Raw genomic sequence first — 23,745 nt, 5'->3', positions numbered from 1 at the left:
TATGACAAGTAACATCCAAAATATAGTGACTTAATCAGACATGCAAGCTACAGTTTGAGTATCCTTTTTTGCAACTGGAACGATGTGGAATTCCCTGTTTTAAAACTATTTTTATTGCCATCTATCCTAGCTTGGTACATGAATACAAAAATAATGTACACGGACAGTCATGATCAGTAGCATACCAAGGTGGTGGTGGGGTCTGCCTCTGGTAACAGATATCAGGGAGATTTACCCAAGGCGGATCCCTACCAACAAGGTATGCTAGCACCCCCTTCCTGCAGGTCACACTATGTAGCGTCGCCATGCGGTATCCAGGTAGAGGATTTTGTTACCCCCTACCTGGGTCTTGCAAAGAGCAAGTTGCAGCACTGAACTGAGCTAAATGCCACCTGTATCTGCTGCCTATTAACTACAGCATACTGAACGGACAGTAGGATGGATTTCCTGCTTTCCTAACCACTAGACATCAGAGACTTAAGTGCCCCATCTCCCAGTGCCCATAAAGGAAAGCGGTAACTATCTGCATGTGCCTGTGCACATATGACTGTGTGCGTGTGAACAACTGAGGGCATGTATGTGACTATGTGTTAAGGTGTGTGTGTATAATATGTAAGGGACTACTATCTATTATTTTTGCATAAATGTGTGATAATATAAGTTATGTGTATGTGATTATGTGTCCGTGTATGTACCCATGTTTGTATGTGACATGTATGCATGTCACTGTGAATGCATGTGAGGGGAGAAAGGGGTAAGAGCATTCAAAAACAGACAAGAGGTAAGAGGGGGTCTTCAAATATATACAAGTAGTAAAGTGAGTTAAGGGATATACCTGCTTTAAAGGGGGATTTGGAGAAACCCACAAAAGGGATAAGTGGGTGCACAGCAACACAAAGGTGTAAAACTTGGGGGGAGGAATGGGGTGCCAACATATATATCTGTCCCGGGTGCCATGTGACCCAAGTACGCCTCTGTTTAGGATATAGAAACCTTATTAGTACACCATATTTGGACACAAACATATTGATATCAGAGAGTTTAATTAGCTTATGTAGCAGCACCAGTAATAGGTGCAGAGAGGACATACAGTTTCCGATTCTTGAGCACATACATGTGAGGGTCGCCCTTAATATTTACCCGCTTCAACTAGTTATGAGCACACGTCCTGTGGGACACCCACAAACATATGAATTACTTTCTTCCAGCTTTTTTTTTCTCTTCCATTATCAGACAATCATGTATCTGTAGTTCAAATTGCCTTGGCTTGGTGTCCATTATATGAAATCATTTCCTGGTCCCTGGGACATCTCTGTCTGCAGGATATGCTAAATAGCACCAGAGTCCTAACATTTAGTATAATTTTTCAGTTTTCCTGCAGAGTTGTTAAAACCATATTATTCCATAGGATTCAAACTGTTCTTCAATAATTTTTTATTTTAAATGGCTCTGGTTTTTCTTTTCTCCACCAAATTCTTCAAAAAGAATTCACCTACAAAATACAATAATGTGAATTTTTACATCAATTAACAAATGTCTTCATCTATTTCAATAAATCTTGTTTGAGGAATTATCAAATATTAGCTCATAAAAAGTGCTTTACCTGCTTTATAGGAGGAACGGACAAGAGGTCCACTGGCTGTGTACAAGAAGCCCAACTCTGTGCCCACTTTTTCCCAGTGCTTAAATTTTTCAGGTGTAACATACTCTTCAACCTGCAATTAGGTAGAGTGTTAACAGCTATTACATTTATATAGAAACTCGCATTAAAGGGACACTATAGTCACCAAAATAGCTTTAGCTTAATGAAGTAGTTCTGGCAGTGTCACTGCTCAATTCTCTGCCACTTCCTTATAATTTCTTATCTCCTGTCTTGTTAATAGCTTGCTAGATCCTGCAAGATCCTCCTGTGTCTAATTAAAGTTCAATTTACAGAGCAGGAGATAAAAGCTTTTAAAGTTAACTTCTGATTAAAAATGAAACCATTTTTTTGTTTTCATGCAGGTTGTGTGAGTCACAGCCAGGGGAGGTGTGGCTAGGGCAGCGTGAACAGAAACAAACATGATTTAACTCTTAATTTAATTGAGCAGTGAAACTACAGGAGGCATGATCTACACACAAAAACTGCTTCATTAAGCTAGTTATTCTGGTGACTATAGTGTCCCTTTAAACTTTCAGTTACCAGACTAGCCAATCTATTATCAACCCATAAAAATACATGTTCATTTCCCCAAAAACACTCTTAGCGGAAGTCCCACAAGTGTGTAGTCCTCAGTCTTCAACTAGAAGGAGGCATGATTACCTTAAGATGTCGTTTTGTTGGCTGCATGTACTGTCCAAGGGTCAAGCAGTCTACACCTGCTCCTCGTAAAGCTGGCAAAACACAAATACAAAATTATGAAGACTTGTTGGTCCCCCAACAATTGTGACAGAGCTCCATTCCACACGGTTTATTGCAATCTACTGCGTTTACATGTTATGGACCTGTCATTGTGTTGTAAACTTGTTCGTCTGTCTCCCCTAAACCGAGCATGATGGACGTTTTGGATATAATATCAGGACGTACATTCTTCGCGTGTTTCAGGACATTGATAGACTGTTCAAAGTTAGCACGTGGGTCGCGGACAAACCTAAAAAGAGTAGCAATTTGCATTACAGTTTCTCTCTTTTTTTGTAAAAATGAACAATGGTGAACAATACAAGGCAACGAATTAGAAACAAAAAAAAATAACAAATTTGGTGTTTGGTTAATGTCATATGTTGATATAAGCAGGGATATTTGATACGTAGCTATTGGTAAAAAAAAAAAATTGGTTTAAATAGAAGAATCTTCTTCTTTAAAAAGTCAGTCTGAACTCTAAAATTGAATTATGTGTTTTGGGGGCATCTTGATGATCTCGGCCAATCCAATGCTTTTCCATAGGAAATATTTTTCCTAGACATTTCTGCAGCTTAGTCCATTATGGGTCAAAATGTGGAGGTATGTCTCTTGAGGCTCACATAGACGCTAATATTAATCGATGGACATTTCATGGATACTGATGTTTCGCTGGAAAAGTAAATCATTATGGTAGATTTTGTATATATTTTACTCTTGGAGTAAAAACAAAAAGGTCCTCTCACTCCCCTCCCTCCTGTGGGCCCCCTATGGTCTCCCCATTCATTACAAGCATGGTATAGTAATGCATATAGTATAATATACACACAATATCAGCCCTTTTGAGGATGACGCAGCACTCCAAACCTCAACTGAGCAGACAAAGTCTCTAATTTGTAGGTATTTAAAAAGATCTTTAAAATTAAAATAACTGTTGTACCCTTTCCTCGGATTATATTATAGTTTAAGTATAGATCACTAAGCTATGCATTCTAATGCCATTCATAACTTTGGTCCCTAACAAACTAGATTAAGAATCTCTGACTTGCATAGTAATCTGACAAGACGTTCAGGTCTTGCTGTACATTTTGGTAAGGGTATCTCACACATCTTATTCAAAAGTGTCAATAAAATGTGTATTTACTATGCTCCAACCCATGATGCGGAGGACACTGCAGCATGGTAATGCTTTACACATGGTTGCACTGGCAGTGTACATATAGTATACAGGAACATATGAAGGGTTGCAAAATATAAGTAGAAGTCATCTGCTGGCCACAAATATCAATTCCTATAGAATATAGATTTTCAGCAACTGACCAAAGAAGGAGATATTATTGAGCTAGATATTAACTAAAGTATCAGTACCTCTGCAATTCTGGCACAGTCTCCACATTATGGGCATAGACATCCAGCCCAGACACAGCCACCGTCTTCACTGCTTTTAAGTCCCCTCGGAAATCTGGAGTTAGACACTCAACGAGAATTTTAGAATTCCTGTGTAAGAGAGGGACAAAACATAGAACTACTAAACAATGTGCAGACTGACACAGAATTGTGTCATCTTTGTGAGGTCTTTTATAAACTTTTTTGACAAGGTTAATTACATGCTTTCTTTTACAAAAGGTCCTCTTTACATAAAAGTGGCTCTGTTGCTTATTAATTTCCTCAACCCTGAGCCCTCCACCAAACTTTTTATGGCCCCAGGACAGGTGCAACTTACCCTTTTTCTTGATGTGCTGATCCCACCAGGCTTTTTCACACTGCCACCATCTTAAAGTGTCTAAAATGGTAGCGCCTGGAAATGCAAGCCTTTTCCATTCCCTGGACATGCGCCCACATACCCATTTGTTAAAACAGACCTCAGTTGACGTTCGCGTTTGCGCAAAAATCAATAATGAGGATCTGTGATGCAATGCTGGAGGGAGGCGAGTGTTAGCCAAAATGGCCAATGACAAGGTTGACAAAGGACATAGAACTTTACTACACCTCCACCCTATGTCAACTATTGTCACCTGCTGGTTATACATAAGGAAAAGTAGTCCATACTGTTCCTTACATCTAACTTTGTAAATAAGCTAAAAACACAAAAAGGGCACATGAAGGGGTTTGCAAATTGCATATGAATGGAAAATAACAGAAGCTGTCTTATATAGATACTCTAAGCAGCAGTTTGGGAGTATAGATCATGCCCCAGCAGTCTCACTGTTCAATTCTTTGCCATTTAGGAGTTAAATCACCTTTTTTTTTTATTATTCAGCCCTAGCCATACCTCCCCTTACTGCTACTCACTCATCCAACATTTTTTTTAAATGGTTTGATTTTCAACCAGATCTTACAGCACAGTGTATGTACGTTAGAGGTTCTTTTCTCCTGCTCTATTAATTGAACATTAATCACGGAAATGAGATCCTGCAGGCTCTAACAGGCAATTAACAGAGAAATTCTAAATTTAACACACTGCAAAAAGGAAGTTTAAATTGATATCCTTCTTTACAGGAAGTGTTTATGAAGGCTGTGTAAGTCACAGATAGGGAAGGTGTGGCTAGGGTTGCATAAACAAATGATTTAATTCCTACATGGCAGAGAACTGAGCAGTAAGACTCAAAGAGCATGATTTTTTACCATAAAACCATTTCATAAAGCTAAAATATGGTTCAACAGTTTCTTTAAGGGGGGACAGAATAAGATGGCCCTCAACATGGTACTGAGAAAACAATGGGGGAAAGAAAAGTCTTACACCTAAAACATGCATGCAAAATTATTATTTGGGGTTTAGCTGCATAGATATATATTTGATTTCTCCCGCATTTTGCACTATAAACCTCTTATCTCTTCCCCTCTGCTAAGAAAAGTCTTTGAAAGCTGATCAGAATGCATTGATGTAAACACTAAGTGGGTTGGATATGATCTCCCAATACATACAGTGTGTGTACATAGACAAGTCTCCATTTGTAAATAACTTAGACTTTCCCAGTTGAACCCCAACGTCACCCCATTCTCAGTGCTTCCCATTTTTAAATTGTCGTTCCCCTATGCTAGTCCAACTTCTCTTCTCACCCTGCACATGATGCCGCCTTGTCCTTCCTACACTCTATGTCCCTTGTCATCCTACTCTTTGCACGTCAGCCACACTTATCTGCTCCTAGCCTTTTAATCAGCCTAAATCTCCTCTCAGCCAATTTTAAAGCCCATTATTCCTCTTCCTCTTCATGTCAGGCCCCTGCATCCCTCTCGTTCTTCACACCACAATACCTTATCCATCTCTCTCTTCATGTTAGTGGCTTACTTACTCTGTATGACATTTTTTCTAGTCCTTCCCTCTCTCTACACCACTCTAAATTCTTCTTCTCTCCGTTTATTCTACTCAACCAGAAGTACGCCACCGTCAACACTCCAGATGTTGTGGAGTGTCGAAGGTTGTCTACCCTTGGAATAAATTGTTCATTCACACCAGTTCAAATCTGGCTGCACTCATTTGATGCTATTTTCCTTTTACCCATCACTAATGTAAGTTCTCAACCACCATCTTTTTCACTTCAGTCAGTACACCCATTAATCACCTTTACGTCAGCTCCATCTTTTTATCTCCCTTACTACCTTAGCATGTCTGCACCTACATCTTTAATACCATAAGTAATCCACAGAGTATCATGAAAACAGTAATTCAATGGGTGCTATCCTAAAGAGGCATTCCCTAAAATGCCAAACTACAAGTATACCTACCTCTTTTCAATTCAAACTCATCTTCTTTGTTTTGTGCTAATCCTGCCCTTGTATCCCAGTCTGCAACTTATTCTATACCCACCTTTGCCAACCCATTATCCACAGTCTCTACCATTAAGAAAGAATATTATTGTTTGCTAGTCTATTCCTTTTAGAGCATGTGACATAAAAAAGTCCCACAACAGGTCACATCAGTGGTTGCCTCATTCTCCCACACATTTTGAAGCCCTGTCCATGTTTATGTCTGCCTGCAAGCAGGTTTTCAAAGTGCGCTTGGTCCTGGAAAAATGCCACCATACACCAGTATTACCTCTCCTTTAATAGAGACACTGTTTTGGCGAAGTGTTCAGCTCCTCCGTCCGAAATGTCTGAGGAAGACAAAAAGGGGAAAAAATTTAACAGAGTCCACTATCTACACGATTAAAAACAGTACACAAAGGGCTACTGTGCATTGAAGACGTTTAATTAGGCTGCATGTCGCGATTGTAAGCTTGTTTGGGCAGGCCAATCTTCACCCATCACTGCAAGTCATACGTGTTCTGTTAGCATGACTTGTTTGTCTTGTTTCACCTGGTTTTACAGCGTTGTGGAATATGTTGGAACTGTCAGGGTTATTTACTAAAGAGAGAATTCAAAGGGAATTTTACATTTAAGGCCAAAGTAGCTGAACTGAAAGCATAGCGGACTACATAAGCGCTACGGAATCTGTTGGCACTATATAAATGGCAATAACAATAATAATAATAATAATGAATCTTATCATAGGCATTAGGTTTACAAATACATTCTCCTTCTTAATAAATTCAAATAAAATCTCCCTGTTAAAACAAAGAATAACATCGAAGACTATATGCATAGCAAGCACTTGTAATAATCGGTGTATACCAACCATCTCTGTCCACTGAAGTGAGCACCACGTAATCCAATCCCCACTCCGCTATGGCTTTGGCTGTGTTGTATGGCTCGTCCGGGTCTAAAGCAGGAGGCTTTCTTGCAGTTTTAATAGAACAGAAGCGGCAGCCTCTGGTACAAGTGTCGCCCATTAACTGTGGGGGGGAAATAAATAAATAAAAATGGAATTACAATCCATCCACGTGATCTACCAATGCAATAATGATTTGTAGTAATTAGCAATACCCCATTTCATTGCATGCATTTTGCATCACTGTGCAACATGTCTACTGTAGCGATTCAATATGCAGTATGGATGCGTGTTTCTGGAGGAAACTGTAACTGACAGACATTCACAAGTGGGGAAGTAAATTAGATTTTCTCTTTAGCATAATAATAATAATAATAAAATAATAATAATAAAAAATATTATTATTCTAAGCATAGCTGGGATACCTCTGCTTTCCTACCCTCATATACACATTACCCTCCTTCTCCAATGCATTTTTTCAGTAATTAATAAAAATCAATTTACATGCATGAAACAAAAAGAAAATTCTATCATTCAAGGTGATTGAGCATGAAAAGCATCTAACTATCCGAAGTTCCATCCTACCCACGATCATGAAAGTATTCTGAAAACCTGTGAGTGATTATGCGTGCAAAAGGTTTGGCGTCATTGAATATGTGGAGTTTATTTCTAACATACTACGGAGTGCCTAGAAAAGTATGACAATTTCAATTCCAATAATTCCAATAATTCACAGATACACAGATATGTATTAACATTGTGGGATTCTATGGTAGTTCTAGTCGCTCACCATAATAGTAGCAGTAGCTGTGCCGTACTCTCCTCCTCCCCAGCATTCGGATATGTTTGGACACCGTGCTTCTTCACACACCTTAATGTATTAAAAAATAAAAATAAACAATTTTTTTCATTTAACAGCTTGTGCATAAATATAAACATACAGAATACCTACTCTAAACCGTAATTGTGAGTTTCTAAAAAATAATACTCCCACAGCTTTCCTTATTTCTATGTGTTTGTGAGATGTGAAAAATATGACTAAATGCAGAAATTCACACCTCTTTAACTGGCAACTGGGTGCCTTAACACTCTGAAAAAAGATCCATGGTATGCATTTTAATTCTTTACTTATAGGAGTAAGGAACAAAATATAAAAGAAACTCAAGGATGTTTTCATTTTGCAGCGAGTTAACACAAATGAGGATGGAAAGTTGGTCTGCAGCACAACGCTCTGTTACAAATTAAGCCTGTGTATGGCATGCTGAAGTTCAGAAATAAGACTCATGTGGTCCAGCTAAATGTCAAATTCCCATCTCTAAGCCTCCAGCACTGCTCTGACACTGTTGTGAAGCGGACAGCCATAAGATCTCTCTACTAGCAGCGCTCTTCCCTAGACTTTTATGCTTACAGTTACCATAGCAACAGGCACCAGTAAAACCTTATTTCAGATGCTTGGACCTGCTTTAGTTAAGAAAACGGGCACGTGCAGGGTACAATGACGCATAACGTTCAAAGTGTGTGGTTTTTCCCTCATGAAGATGCTTAATTTACTGTTAAAATGAAGTAATAAGAGAATAATTATGAGCAGCTAGAACAGGCATAGGCAACCCTCGGCACTGCAGATGTTTTGGACTACACCTCCCATGATGCTTTGCCAGCATTATGGGTGTAAGAGCATTATGAGGGATGTAGTCCACAACATCTGGAGTGCCAAAGGTTGCCTACCCCTTAACTAAAAGGTCCTTGTGATCTGCACTTCCTAATGTATGTGGGAGCCTCCATAGACATTGTCTTGTGATCAGCAAGACAATGTATTTTTCCCACAGCAGTCACTAATGCTGCGTGGGGGATTGTCAAAACTTGATTCAGGCAGCCCTGCCTTTTGTCAAGCTAAGAAATAATATATAAGTTAACAAGTCCCTACTTTGTCTTAGAATATCTTTCGACTGCTTGGAATTTCTGTGACATTTCAACACAGTCAATGTAAGTATTATCACAGATCTTTATAAAATACTCCTCATTTTTGTTTGGTTGGGTGACAGAGCAGCATTAACTAAGTTAGGCTTCTTTTATGTAGTGTTGGAGATCAGATTTCATATATTATTGATTCATATACTCACAGTGTGAAGGTTTAGGCTCCTCAGTGTGTTTTTCAGTTTATTGTAGTTTTTACCCATTGGAATTTCTGTTTTTACCCAAGGAGGAAGCCTTAATCTATGGAAGAGTAATTAAAAAAAAAATAAGCAGTGTTATTTTGAACATACTAAGCTATAAAGGGACAGTTTTATGGATTACATAAGTTCAGATTGCTATATATAACAAGGAATTATCTTGCCGTTTTGTAGGCTGCACTAAAACATCTGTAGTTTGAAATGACAAGCCAGGCACTCACAAATGTTCTGTGCAGTATGCAGGTTAGCATGCAGTTTGTTATGATGTGAAGGGTGTTTAAAGAAATAATCATTTGTTTTGCGCTATAAGCCCACACTTATTACCCCTCACTCCGAATCTGCAAGTATTCTATTTTAATTTCTCAAAAATGCTGATTTAGAGGAGGTCATGACTTTACAGCTGACAACTGCTGTGGCAACTGAGATTTCATTTGGATAAGTGCAAGATAATGCATCGTGGACGCAAAAACCCAAGGGGAGAGTATAGAATATTTGAAATAATCCTAACCTCAACATCTGAGGAAAGGGATTTAGGGGTGATTATTTCTGATGACTTAAAGGTAGGCAGACAATGTAATAGAGCAGCAGGAAATGCTAGCAGAATGCTTGGTTGTATAGGGAGAGGTATAAGCAGTAGAAAGAGGGAAGTGCTCATGCCATTGTACAGAACACTGGTGAGACCTCACTTAGAGTATTGTACGCAGTTCAGAGAATGGCTACTAAACTGGTTCATAGATTGCAGGATAAAACCGACAAGGAAAGGTTAAAGGAACTTAACATGTATAGCTTGGAGGAAAGACGAGACGGGGGGATATGATGGAAACATTTAAATACATAAATAGAATAAACACAGTAATGGAAGAGACTATATTTAAAAGAAGAAAAACTACCACAACAAGAGGACATAGCCATAGGCAAAGGTTTAAACTAATATCTGAAAGTATTACTTTACTAAGAGGGTAGTGGATGCATGGAATAGCCCTCCAGCTGAAGTGGTAGAGGTTAACACAGTAAAGGAGTTTAAGCATGCGTGGAATAGGCATAAGGCTATCCTAACTATAAGATAAGGCCAGGGACTAATGAAAGTATTTAGAAAATTGGGCAGACCGGATGGGCCGAATGGTTCTGATCTGCCATCACATTCTATGTAACTGAATTACACTTCCAGAAACATTTGGGATAAGTTGATCAGCACTATAAAAAAAAAAAAAATAATAATTAAGTGAGCTATATGAACGGACATTAAATCAATCAACAAATTAAGTTTAATTAAGGCATAGCATGTCATGCCTAATGGTAGTAATGGCTAATGTCTGTTCTGGTTTTGGGACAGGGTGCTAGTGGGCCAATTATCAGCTTTGCATTTCACCCAGGAAAACCTAATAAAGTGGTAAAAGAGCCAACACAAAAATAAAATGATCAGTTACCGCGCTCCTTTCTCTCTCTTTAGGTCACCCTTATATTCAGCCCATTTAGTTTTGTCATCCAAGTCGCCTGATAAGAAATCTTTAAATTCTGGGCCATTCTGAAGGAGTGTCTTCCGGTCATCGGGTAAACTGCTTAATGCTCGGTAAGAGGTACGACATTCATGTAACTAGAAAATAAATGGATTCATTTAATGGCTTACAAACACAATACAGATACTGCCAGACAAGCGGGCTGATAATGTTCTGCGGAAATATTCACACTCTTTCTATTCCACACATACAGGGTTATTCACCAAAGTGATAACATTCTGTAAATCAACGTTTCAAAATTGTCAGGTAATCAAAGTTGAATTCAAAATTTAAGACCAACATAGCTGAACTGGAAGCATACCTATCTTAAATAATTTTTCCAGTTCAGCTATTTTGGTCTTAAATTTAAAATTCACTATGAATTCCAGACATTTTTTACTTTTGTTAATAACCATGTTGCTTTCTGTGCGTTTACTATTGAATGTAGTTTATCGACTATCTGTATGTATTGTAATACGTTATAAGACAGGCATCCCTAAACTCTGGCCCTCAAGATGTTGCTGAACTACAACTCCCATGATTCTCAGCCCATTTCATTCATAGAATCATGGGAGTTGTAGTTCGGCAACATCTGGAGGGCTGGAATTTGGGGAAGCCTGCTATAAGAGCTGCCAGGTAGGTTTTCCAGCTGTGGGTGTGTGTTAAAGGAAGAGGATGTGTAAAGAAAGATATAATTGCAGTTCAGTAACTAATGTCCCAAAGCACAAAAACTATACAGAATACCTCTACCCCTGCACGCAATGAGACAGCCTTATATTAGGAGCTCTAACTTTGGAACTTTCCAGGGACTCACAAAACTGTCTGAGCAAATGACCCTAGTTTAACAGAAAATAAGTGATTTACAGCATACCCCAAACTCCCAAATCACTTCAGCATGTTTTAAGGGTTAACTCCCCCACCCCCCTTAACTTCTTAACGTTGACCTTTAGTATTCAAAATGCAAATAATGCATGATTTAATTTCCATCATGCAGCATACGTGTTCTATAAACTGAAGGGCAGCACTATTCACACACTGCTACTACTACTATAATGTAATTGTAAAAGTAGTATGTGTCCAGGTAAACATAATATAACAACTATCTAGAGAGGAATGGCTTACAGTAGAGACATGGTAGTGTTAATGGTAATGATATGCTTGCCCAATGTATTTACAGTGGAGACATGGTAGTTTTAATGGTAATGATATGCTTTCTCAATGCATTTACAGTGGAGACATGGTAGTGTTAGTGGTAATGATATGCTTGTTCAATGTATTTACAGTGGAGACATGGTAGTGTTAGTGGTAATGATATGCTTGCTCAATGTATTTACAGTGGAGACATGGTAGTGTTAGTGGTAATGATATGCTTGCTCAATGTATTTGCAGTTGAGACATGGTAGTGTTAATGGCAATGATATGCTTGCTCAATGTAATGGAATTAACTGTGTGTGTGCCATTATGACAAGGTGACACTATGGGCAGCATGGTATACAGCAGCCATACAGCTGTTCCTATATAAATCCCGTAGTGTCTCACCGTTATAACCCGTAAAAGCTGTGCGCCCCTCAGCTGCCCGGTCAGTCTCATGGTCACTGACAACACAGCAGGTCGCTTTGCCTCGATAAGCGATTGGTAGGGTCTGGCACCATGCTCTGCGCCTGCTCTGCGGCTAAAAATCCCAACGGGCTGCCGTAGTCAGTTCGTAGTAATCGAACACCGAATGGCTCCCATGATTGTACATGTGTATATTATTAAAGTAACATGACTTATTGTCCTCTGTGTATCTAATAAGCCAGTTTAGAGCTCAGTATCAAAACTATTCAGTGATTACAATTATTTACAAAACAGTAATCTGACACCATGACTTACACAGCTGTGTATGTTATATATGTAAATGGTTAACTAATTTAGAACTGGAACAATTACTATTCCAGTCATTTCTTGTAGTGTATTTTATTAGGAGCATCTATCCATTATAGTATTTTAGTTTAGTTTATTATGAGCATCTATCCATTATAGTATTTTAGTTTAGTTTATTATGAGCATCTGTCCATTGTAGTATTTTATTTTATTTTTTTAAAAATTTTATTTTATTTTATTAGGAGCATCTCTCCATTGTAGTATTTTATTTTATTTTATTAGGAGCATCTGTCCATTGTAGTATTTTATTTTATTCTGAATGCAGCACACAATTTTTTAATCTTTAACTCCTTAAGGACCAAACTTCTGGAATAAAAGGGAATCAAGACATGTCACACATGCCATGTGTCCTTAAGGGGTTAAACAATGTTGAAAGTAGCAAGGCAGCAGTAACTAAGCATCTTACTGAGTGCATAGTTCTGCTAAAATAGCACTTTAAAGGAGAACTTCCCATGATTTGTAATATTATGCTTATGTATTCCTATATTTATCATATATGTATTTGTGAGATGTAAATTAAATGTAGAAATCCACATCTTTTATGTGTCTTCCATCTTGGTTCCCTGTTACAGGGATTCCAGACCACTTCATATCAATGGAATAAAAGGTGAATTTGCAACTTAACCGGTAGTTACCAGTAACTAGGACACTATAGCATTTGGAATACACATCTGTTTATCTCACACTATTGTGTTCCTTTAATCATTGTTAAAAGTTCAGTCTTTTGCGTTGTTTCTATTTCTTCCGTTCATTAGAAATTCATTACTATTCTTATTATTCTTATTATTCTTATTATTATTATTATTAAATTCGACTACAAAATGAAGATATTGTTCACAGTATGTATCAATCTCTGATTTTAAAACCGAGCCTCTGAATTAGCTTGAAATTGTTATATTCCAGGAATGGGTGCCTAAAATCATGGCCCCCATTTTAAAATTCTAATTATTTCTCCGATGGCAGCTTCAGGTGGTGTGTACTAAATGTGAAAAGCGGGGGTGAACATTGGTGGGTATTAAATGTGATAAGGAAGGGTAGACTGCTGGTGGTGGGTATTATGTATGATAAAGGGGAATGGACATGCCATTGTGACAGGTCTTCCATTATTTTACAGGCCCCATTCCCATAGAATGGCATACCTCTCAATTTTTGGGACAAGAAGCAGGACGCCGGTGGAAGGGGAATAAAACCAGCAGGCCACTGATGCAATTGTGTCACTGGCTCCACTCACAGGGGCATACATGCAGAAAAAGTTGGCATGTTAGCCTGGTTGCCTGAAAATCAACCCTCTAAAGGCAGACCCTGCACTGTTTTTAGTGCTCTCTGCAGGGTACTAGTGCTCTAAACTAGTGCAAGGGCGTCTATGGATGTGATACACTGTGCGTTCTGACACCTTACTATCATGGCCAGGGTTAGGATTTTCAGCAATTTAAGCTACAGTAGCTCTTCTGTGTGATCGGACCAGTTGGGCTAACCTGCACTCCCCATGTGCATCAATGAGCATTGGGTGCCCATGATCCTGATGCCAGTTCACTGGTTTTACTTCCTTACACCACTTCTGGTAGGTACAAACCACTTCATACTGGGAACACCCCACAAGACTTGTCATTTTGGAGATGCTCTGACCCAGTCAACTAGACAAAAAAAAAAAAACATTGCCTGTTCTTTATCCCAAGTCATTATGAACATTTAAATGACATTTAAAGGTTTTTTTTTAGTACCACTGTTATTTAAATGTGCATACGGATAGAGATAGTGGTTTTGTTCTGTGTATTTGGGCTGATGAATACTATAGTCATTGCTGCCACCCAAGAGTATAAGGAGTTTCAGAGCAGGGCTTATGTTGCTGTGTCCAACATGTCCACACAGGGTAGCCTGCTGTCAGCTTATTGAGCAGTTCCACTCATAATATTTGATGAGTGGAACTGCAGTTATTGGAAAAACAACATATGCATAAACTTCTGTTGCCAAAATTCCTGTTGTTTTTGTTTTTTTAATGAGGAATCTATTGGCTACAACACTAGCCTTACTCTCCTTTTGTTATTATTTTTTGTAGTTATTTTGGTTGTATTATATTTTGCTGCCTTTTTAGTGCTGGTTTTGTGCAATACTTTACTCAGTACATGTTTTTGCATAACACCCCTCAGGCTAGCTGACTCTAGCAGCCACTAGCAGCGCCTAGAACACCTTTATCGGTAATCGATAGCTTGGAGCTGCGTCCATCACGTTCTTCTTTTTGTCCAGTAGGTGGCAGTGTGCGCTACGCGGCCGGTGATATAAAAACGTGATGACGACACGCTCTCTCCCTTTCCTCTGTCAGCAGCGAGGTAAGGATATGGATGGCGGCGGGCAAGCTGGTGTAATCATGTTGCATCCTAGTTGTGGGGACCGAATCCGACCCCGCTCTGGGCCCCAGCGAAGGCTGCAGGGTGTCCTTTGACCGGGGAGCCGTGTATGGACGGGGTGTACTGGCGGATGGCTTGGCTAGCCAGGGCTCAGTGGCTTGTCCATTTCCTGACTCACCGCTACCATAGGATCAATAGGGGCTGTACAGGCCTCTGTCTATGTAGGGCTGCTGGGAACCGGTCTGACATTGATACTGTATACCTGGGCAGTAGGTTATTCTGTCAAATAAAATCATTGCTGTGATGTTATATATTGACTGTGCTGCCCTAGTTTGGAGATTGTATGATTTGTATGGCCCATTCTAGTGCTGTTTCAGTTATAATGTCCTTTTAATGTGTTAATAGTAACAGTAATCGTATTTTTTGGGGTATCCCTTTCGTTGGCTGAATTGCCATGTAGACTCCTTAAAGTACACGTGTATAAATACCATAATAACAGCTGTACATTGTAGCCTTACACTTCTAGAAAAACTTATGGCTTTTTATCTTGTTATGGTACTCTGGCTTTATAACTCCTGCATAAGTTTAATAATGTTATGGTGGTGTAAATTAATGCATATATGTTTTGGAAGCATAGTTAAATTTGCTTGTATCTCTGGCACAGTCTAGACAAGTCCAATATGCATATGTAATTCTGACTCTTAAACAATTTCTATCTCAGAATGAAGACCATTCTCAGCAACCAGACTGTTGACATCCCTGACAAGGGTGAGTATTACTCCAAAAATGATTTATGGTGTTGATTTTCATTGGGTCTGGCTTGTGCGAATCTTGCTAACCTGCTACTTATATTTACAGTTGATATCCTCCTCAAGGGCCGCACAGTAACTGTGAAGGGGCCCAGGGGTGTCCTGCGCAAGAACTTTAACCACATCAATGTAGAGCTTTGCCTTCTGGGCAGGAAGAAGAGAAGGGTTAGTGTTTTTTTTTTATCTTATACTTTGTGAAAGTGTAATAGCATAGCCATCCATGATTAACTGCTCCAATTAAAATTCTTAATGTGTCAATCTCTGTTATAGCATTATACTTATAGCCATTTTGTAGCATTAGTGTTGTAGATATAAAACCAGCACTGTCCTACTTGGTCTCCTATTTTTGTGAGCAAAGTTGCAGTGTTTACTTACACCTCTAGTGGCAGTCACTCAGATGGCCACTAGAGGTGCTACCTGTGTCAGTGCTGCACTGTGCAGTACAGATGTTCAGTGTTTCCATACAGGGACCCAGTGCTGCATTCCATCACTTTAGTGTTTAAAGGAACACTATAGTCACCTAAATTACTTTAGCTAAATAAAGCAGTTTTCGTGTATAGATCATTCCCCTGCAATTTCACTGCTCAATTCACTGTCATTTATGAGTTAAATCACTTTGTTTCTGTTTATGCAGCCCTAGCCACACCTCCCCTGGCTATGATTGACAGAGCCTGCATGAAAAAAAAAAAAAAACTGGTTTCACTTTCAAACAGATGTAATTTACCTTAAATAATTGTATCTCAATCTCTAAATTGAACTTTAATCACATACAGGAGGCTCTTGCAGGGTCTAGCAAGCTATTAACATAGCAGGGGATAAGAAAATCTTAATTAAACAGAACTTGCAATAAAGAGCCTAAATAGGGCTCTCTTTACAGGAAGTGTTTATGGAAGGCTGTGAAAGTCACATGCAGGGAGGTGTGACTAGGGTTCATAAACAAAGGGATTTAACTCCTAAATGGCAGAGGATTGAGCAGTGAGGCTGCAGGGGCATGTTCTATACACCAAAACTGCTTCATTAAGCTAAAGTTGTTCAGGTGACTATAGTGTCCCTTTTTATGTAGCAACCTGGAAAGTAAAGAATTTTATACATGCCTGAAGCTTGGCACCATGGTTTTCTTCCGTTTGACTGTCGACAGCTGAAGGAGCCAGGAGCTTTTTTTTTTATACTTCCTAGTGGAATGCTACGGTCTGTAGAAGAAACTGGGAACAGTCCATCATGGTACATTTAAAGTAATGGTTAACATTGTCTTGTGGAAATCCTGAATTTTAGCTGTAGTTTTGTGGTATATGATTATAGTAATGCTTAAAGCAATCGTGTTAACTTGAAAAAAGTAAGCATCTAGCTATTTGGAGCTTCCGTTAGCTCTCCTGAGCTAAGCTCTGCAATGCTGGGTAGCTCATTGACTGAGAGCATCAGTGGATTGCTATTAGTCAGTGAGGTAAGTCTTGCACTGCTACGCCTGGCTCGGTGCTTCTGACCTTAACTGAATATAGTTGTGGGAAGCAGCCACCTGGTTTACCCTAGGAAAGCAGTCAATCCATTCTAAAGCTGTTGACTGATTACAATGGGGGTGCCAGGGTACTCTTGGGGCCATAGTCACTGCAGTGTAATAGTGGTTGTGGTGTTTGCAGTGTTCCTTTAACTTCCACAATAATGATGGGATATGCCTAATTGCCTTTAAAACCACATATATACACTCTGAAGTTTTTATTTCTTTATTTCTAGCTCCGTGTAGACAAATGGTGGGGTAACAGAAAGGAGCTTGCCACAGTGCGCACAATCTGCAGCCATGTGCAAAACATGGTCAAGGGTGTCACACTGGTAAGTTGAGTTTTACAATTCATATCGGTTTGTCTGCGTCTTAATCTTCACTTTTCCCCCCACTAGTCTGTTTTATGTACCTTACTGTGTATGCTGATTGGTGCAGACATTTTCCATAGAAAAACTTGGGAAACTGTCACCTCAAGACCATTTAACATGCTTTTATTGTTTTTATGAAGTATATGTGAAAATGGGATACTTATCCCCAATCTTTAGTATGACAGGATATTTCGGTCAGACAGTGCTTAAGTCTTTGTAGTCTCCATGCTTCTGCCAGAAAGTGAAGCAGGGAAGACCATAGAGACTCTGTTTATATCTCATCCTGTCATACTAAAGGTAGGGGTGAGGTTTTGTTTTAACATAGACCTCACTTTAAAAAAAAAAGATCCTTTCCTTACTTGATGAAAAACTTATATTACAAAGGTTTGAGGTGACAGTTGTTCCTTAAGCAAGTTGTGTTTGATGGATATAGATATAAATTTATATTCCCCCCCCCCCCCCAAATCTACTTGTGAGGTTGTGTTCTCACAACCTTAGTGAAACCTGTCTGTTGCAATCTTTATAATGAAACTTTTGTCCTTTGCTTTTAGGTAGTTATGGAAAATTGAGTGTTTTTAGGTTAATGATCTGTACAATAGTGTTAATGACTGCATAAATTAAATACTATTTGAAAAACACAATTTGGTTCTAAAATATAGGTTTGCTCTAGAAGAAACACTGGGGTTTTTACATCATAAAATAGATATACTATAGTGCTTTAATGTAATACTACTTGATAGTTTTTACTTTCAGTGGGTAACTTTAAGAAATATTTTAGACATTCTCCTTAAATTGTTTATTTTAGGGCGTAGCAACATAAGCACAGCTAAGGAGAAATAAATATATTTTCTGTTTACTAGTTGTATTTGATTCAGAAACGTGTGTTGCTCTATATTACTAGGGCAATGCCTAAAATATGTAGCGCACTAAATGATGTCCATCACTTGGTCTGCACTTTAATATTATCCGTATTACATTTAGCAAATAGCGCATACCTGGAACTAACTTTGATAGAATTTTCTAAGACTTGTATTATTCACATCAGCACACTTATTAATATAGCTGTCTTTTAAAGGGATGCTGAACAGGGTACATGGGAGTTTCTCTTCCCTCAATGATACCTGTGGCCATATAGAACTGGCACCTATAAGGGTACCAAGTAGCTTTGCTACACCTGTTGTCTATTTGTTACTTAGAACCAGTCAATAGGTGACATGATTGAAAGGAAGGTTAGCTTTGCTTGAAATAACCTGTAAATGTATCAGTTGTCTCCGCTTTTCTCGTACAGGGTTTCCGATACAAAATGAGGTCGGTGTATGCTCACTTCCCCATCAACGTAGTTCTTCAGGAAAACGGCGCTCTTGTGGAAATCAGAAACTTTTTGGGTGAAAAGTACATCCGCAGAGTGCGCATGAGAGACGGTACGTGATAGCTTTTGCATTCTAGCCATCAGCAGCCTCTTACACTTTGTCACAGTATTATAAACGGTTACATTTAACAATAAATGTGACCATTACAAATTGGTACAGGAACAAAAGGTTGAGGAGACTGCTTTAACAAAATTACTCTAATAACTGGGTGACATTTCTGCATAACTTCATGTGAGCAGCCTTTTAATTGAGTTTTGGATACTTGAGTTCATAGCATCTTGTATCTGTCTGAATGGTTATTGTTGCCTGTTTGGATTTTAATATCTATTAATAAAATCTAGCCTCTGCTTCTACGTTCTATAATGCATGTTCACATTGATAAGTCCATGTATGTGAATCTTGAAAGTTCTGTTTAGTAATCTCTATTTGTAAATTTGTAAGCCTCATGTAAACGGTGATGAGAGCAGCAAGAATTTTAGTTCACCAATCATTTTTTGCCAATGCAGGTCATCTGGCATGCACAGGCAAGGTTGTTGGTATAACTAGTGCTTGAAGCATGCCCAAAAAAGAGGTTAAATGTATTTGGTAGGTCACAGCCTGCATAACAGGTTCCATGCTAACTGGCTTCTACAGTGGTTTATTCATATGACAGCTGTCTTATTGCATAGCATAAAGGAATTCTATTTATTTGAAGTTTCTCTATAGAATATGCTTGGGTAATGAGGTTAACTTGTTGGGGTTTTTGACTGAATGCAAGCATTTAATGCTCTTAGAAGCTTATTGCTCAATTTCTTCAGGGATTTATAATATAGATTAATTGTATTGTCTTACACGAACACGTTTTTATCTCTGCAGGAGTGACTTGCTCCCTGTCTCAAGCCCAGAAGGATGAACTGATTCTTGAAGGAAATGACATTGAACTTGTATCCAACTCAGGTATGTCTACCAGTGTGGCATAAAGTAACACATGCAATGAATAAATACATGCATATTTGACAGAATTGGTATAAAACCGTATACTTTTTCACACCTATTGAAATTCTTGCTACTATCTGCTTGAACTTGTTGGCAAAGAAAACACCAAAAAGTGAAGACAATGGACAGCCCACTTCATACAGTGGCTTATTGCCATTTTATTGATCACATGTGTTACGTTTTGTTTACTGCAACAACGCAGGGTTGACTTGCCAAAGAACCAAGTGTTTGTAGAAAGACACTGTATGATTTGGTAGCTTCTTTTTTTATACATATACCAACTTTGTTAACATGGCTGCCTGCACATCAGAAAGACTCGCGGTTTTCATATATCTTTTTTTTTCCCATCTCCAAGCTTGAATACACCAAATCTCATTGGGTTCTTCTGAGACTCTTGCAAATTGTGATTTCTAAATTTTCTTGTCACTTTTCTTTCAGCTGCTTTGATCCAGCAAGCCACCACAGTCAAAAACAAGGATATCAGAAAGTTCTTGGATGGTATCTACGTTTCAGAGAAGGGAACTGTACAGCAGTCCGATGAGTAAAATGTAAGTAAAATTTGACACAGACTGCTTATATTACTTCCTGGATACGTATGCCACTCCACTACCCACATCAGCGATGTGGGTCAGGAATGGTCTTGTAAACTAGTTTGTCTAACTTTAGAGAGATTCAGAGTCTTAAACAAAAAACTTGCTATTTTGGAAACGGTGTGTTTTTCAAAATAGAGCACTTTTTTGCCTGCCCTAAATGTTGAAGTCATTAAGAGTGGTCAGTTCCTGAAAAGCCAGAGACCGTTGCACAGTAGTGAGCACTGGGCTGGATAACTCAAGCAATCAGAGGGGGCAACAAGATGGCTGTGATTTTTCAGTACACATGATTTAAAATGTTTTGTAGCAAAGATTAAGGTATTAAAGAAATGGTCACGAACATTTAAGTAAACTAAATGACTAACAATGTCCTTTATTGAATTGTCTATTAGTGGGATATTTTGCACAGCACAAACTAAACGGTTATGTTAATTGTACTTTATGTGAGAACATGTTTACTGATTCATTTTATTTTTGTTTCCTTTTACAGAGTTTTCAGATATCTGAATCCTGTGTCCCTTCGATCAATAAAATAACTTTATCTAAATGTGACTCTTGTGGGTTTTTTTTAATTGGTATTGTCAGGCCTGGTGACATTTTGGCATTACAATGACAAGTTCTGTTATTATACAGCCCTCTTTGAGCACTAACAAATCAGATTGTGGCTACATTTGAGCGGTCCCATCTAAACAATGGTTGCCAGTTCTCTTCACTCTTCTGTGTGTCAGTTTCCAATAAGCAGCCATTGAAATAAATTCCTATGCTCGGCAATGTAAAATTAGATTCTCGTGTATCTGTACACAAGAAGAACTTTATTTGCATTGATAAAGGGAAGGTAAATGATCATTCTAGAGCTACAATTCCATTCTGGTTTATGAAACCTTCACTACTGCATACTCTTTTTAATGTGTCCTTATCACGTGTTCCATCGACTATTTATCTCTTTAGCAAAGTATTAAGTGGGTCAGTCGCCTTGGAACCAGTTGGCAACTTCTCTTTCCCTTATTCATTTTGCACCACTTTTTACAACAGAATACAAATGTTTTATTTAAATCTAAAGCCAATTAATGCAGGGAGATTGACTTGGTTGTTCACTGGTTTAGATATCTTTCAGGCTTTAGCTTTTATTTTTAATTTTATTTAATTTTTTTATTTTTTTTTTGTAATGTAGGACTTCTTGTGTGAAATGCTTATTGGTTATTTTCAAGGCTGAAATTGGTTATTGGTTCTTTTTCTATTTGCTTAGAGAAATAGAAATCCTAGTTTTTGGTTTTTGTCCTTCTTGGATGATATTTGCAGTGGTTTCATACTTGTTATGCAAAGATCCCTGACAGTGACAGGGCTGATTTTCAATACATGTTCCAACAAAAAAGTTACTTCTATGCTAAATTGGTTATCTTGTCCCAGTGAGGGACAGAAAAGCATATGACAGGCTGAGGCACACTGGATGCTGTCAGGTAGAACAAACCCAATAGCGCTCTGGTCCATCAGTTTACTACTAGATGCTGAAATTTATGCTGAGGAAGTTCTTGACAGGTGCCACGCCTATCATAAATGAGGCTGTGCACAGTTGGGCGAATGCACACCAATGAGCGCTTGCATTCCACCAAAGTTCCAAATGCTCATGTGTGAATTTGAACTTCTCATTTGGGTGCAAAATTCTAATTCCAAAGACTAAGCTGTGCAAAGCCCTCCTGACAGACCCTTCACATGGCTCTGAGGTCTTTGAGGTGAGATTATTTTAGTCTCTACTTTGAAAACCGGTTTTAATTCAGTATGGATATTTACTGCAATTTTATTATAGAATGTCTAGTTGGATAAGATACCCACTCCTGCACTCAAGAAAGCTATTTAAGCGCTTATGCTCTAGTGAGTGTGCTACTCCACTCCCAGACTGTTCTAAGAGAAAGATTTGTAGCCTTTGATCAGCTGAATTGCTTGGAAAAAATGAGTGCTCTCTTCACCTGGACCTGTTTGCAGTTCAGAAGATTTGGATAATCAGTGGTGGACCTTATGGCCAGAGGGGAAAAGTGCTAATGTTCACTTCCCTTTACAGACAAGATCACTCACACTTCCTAGATGGAATGCCCATCAAGTGGAATTTGAAGTTGGTATGTGTCCTCTCCAGTGGCCCTACTTCCCACAGCGATTCAGAAAATCAGAATCTACAAAGCCCTATTTCTTGCAATCATTCCTTATTGTTGGTTCTTGGAATTAAGGATGATGGCAATAGCATTTAGCAAATTACCAACAGGGCCCCATCCCACTCTTGAGGCACTAAGCTTCTAAGTAGTTGGGTTAATGCACCTTCAGCAAACGTAATGATTTTTTTGTCATATGGTGGCAGTACATGTGGGTTTTGCCCCTTTCCTATGGACAAGCATCTAACAAGATTAAATCGACAAACCCCTCCCCCTTGCCCTATAAAAGGGCTTCCCGGCAAAACCTTCCTCAGTTTCCTTTATTGTCCGGAGAGGGAAGGACACAGCATCTGGAAGTTGAGACACACAGGCTCCTGGTCTGGGGGATCCGGTCCAAGAGCTGCCCAGGCGGTTAGCTGAGAGACCATGCTCCTTCCATTATGGTTACGGAGCAAGTGGATATGTTGCCTTTTATGCCGAGACTGTTCCGGCGAGTACTTCCTGGAGGCGGTTTTGAGGCACAGGTACAACTGATGGAAGCCTGTGCACAGTGGTGGAACGTACACCCCGGAGGTGATGCGTTCCACCCAAAGTTCCGGTGGCGCAGATGTGTATGCGCATACCAAAACTTTATTTAAAAAAAAAAAAAAGCTGCAAAATGTTATGCTCGGCGTAGATGAAGCTGTGCAGTACCCACTGGACAGCATGGATGCTTACCAGAAGTGGTACACCGTGTCACCAGCCCCCCACGGCTCAGAGGAATTTTGAGGTAAGATGAATCTTTCCTTCAAAATTATCTCTGTAAAAGTTTATACACTTAATTTACAAGGAGTATGAAGCTACGAGGACGGAGAGTGGTAAAATCTTTCAAAAAAACAAGCTTTTGTGGGTAATGTTTTTGACCGCTTTCCCTATAGTGAAAGTTTTGGCATTTAAACCATATGGACATAGGGCTGATATCTCCTGCAAATACACTGTGTGTCCACTATATGCTCTATGTATGAGTTACCGTGAGCAGTGTATTTACCCACTATATG

General features: G+C 38.9%; 2 protein-coding genes across 2 annotated transcripts; one reads left to right on the top strand and one right to left on the bottom strand.

The window, feature by feature from the left end:
• Nucleotides 1-1,026: 1,026 nt before the first annotated feature.
• On the bottom strand, nt 1,027-12,346 carry LIAS (lipoic acid synthetase). Its single transcript, XM_063457879.1, has 11 exons — nt 12,232-12,346; nt 10,624-10,790; nt 9,146-9,239; nt 7,816-7,896; nt 6,993-7,149; nt 6,414-6,471; nt 3,746-3,874; nt 2,485-2,630; nt 2,303-2,373; nt 1,604-1,715; nt 1,027-1,492 (listed from the first exon to the last, which is right to left on the bottom strand). The coding sequence occupies exons 1-11, from the start codon at nt 12,280-12,282 to the stop codon at nt 1,440-1,442; spliced, it is 1,119 nt and encodes a 372-aa protein (XP_063313949.1). The 5' UTR covers nt 12,283-12,346; the 3' UTR covers nt 1,027-1,439.
• A 3,274-nt stretch (nt 12,347-15,620) lies between these two features.
• On the top strand, nt 15,621-21,114 carry RPL9 (ribosomal protein L9). Its single transcript, XM_063459915.1, has 7 exons — nt 15,621-15,728; nt 15,819-15,934; nt 17,498-17,593; nt 18,921-19,053; nt 19,858-19,938; nt 20,416-20,525; nt 21,058-21,114. Exons 1-6 carry the CDS (start codon nt 15,683-15,685, stop codon nt 20,520-20,522), a joined length of 579 nt encoding a protein of 192 aa, XP_063315985.1. The 5' UTR covers nt 15,621-15,682; the 3' UTR covers nt 20,523-20,525; nt 21,058-21,114.
• Nucleotides 21,115-23,745: the final 2,631 nt, after the last annotated feature.

The sequence above is a fragment of the Pelobates fuscus genome, chromosome 6 (genome assembly GCF_036172605.1).
Source record: "Pelobates fuscus isolate aPelFus1 chromosome 6, aPelFus1.pri, whole genome shotgun sequence".
Classification (NCBI taxonomy): Eukaryota; Metazoa; Chordata; class Amphibia; order Anura; family Pelobatidae; genus Pelobates; species Pelobates fuscus.
Note: the sequence above shows the minus strand (reverse complement) of the source record. Positions and strands in the feature narration are given on the sequence as shown.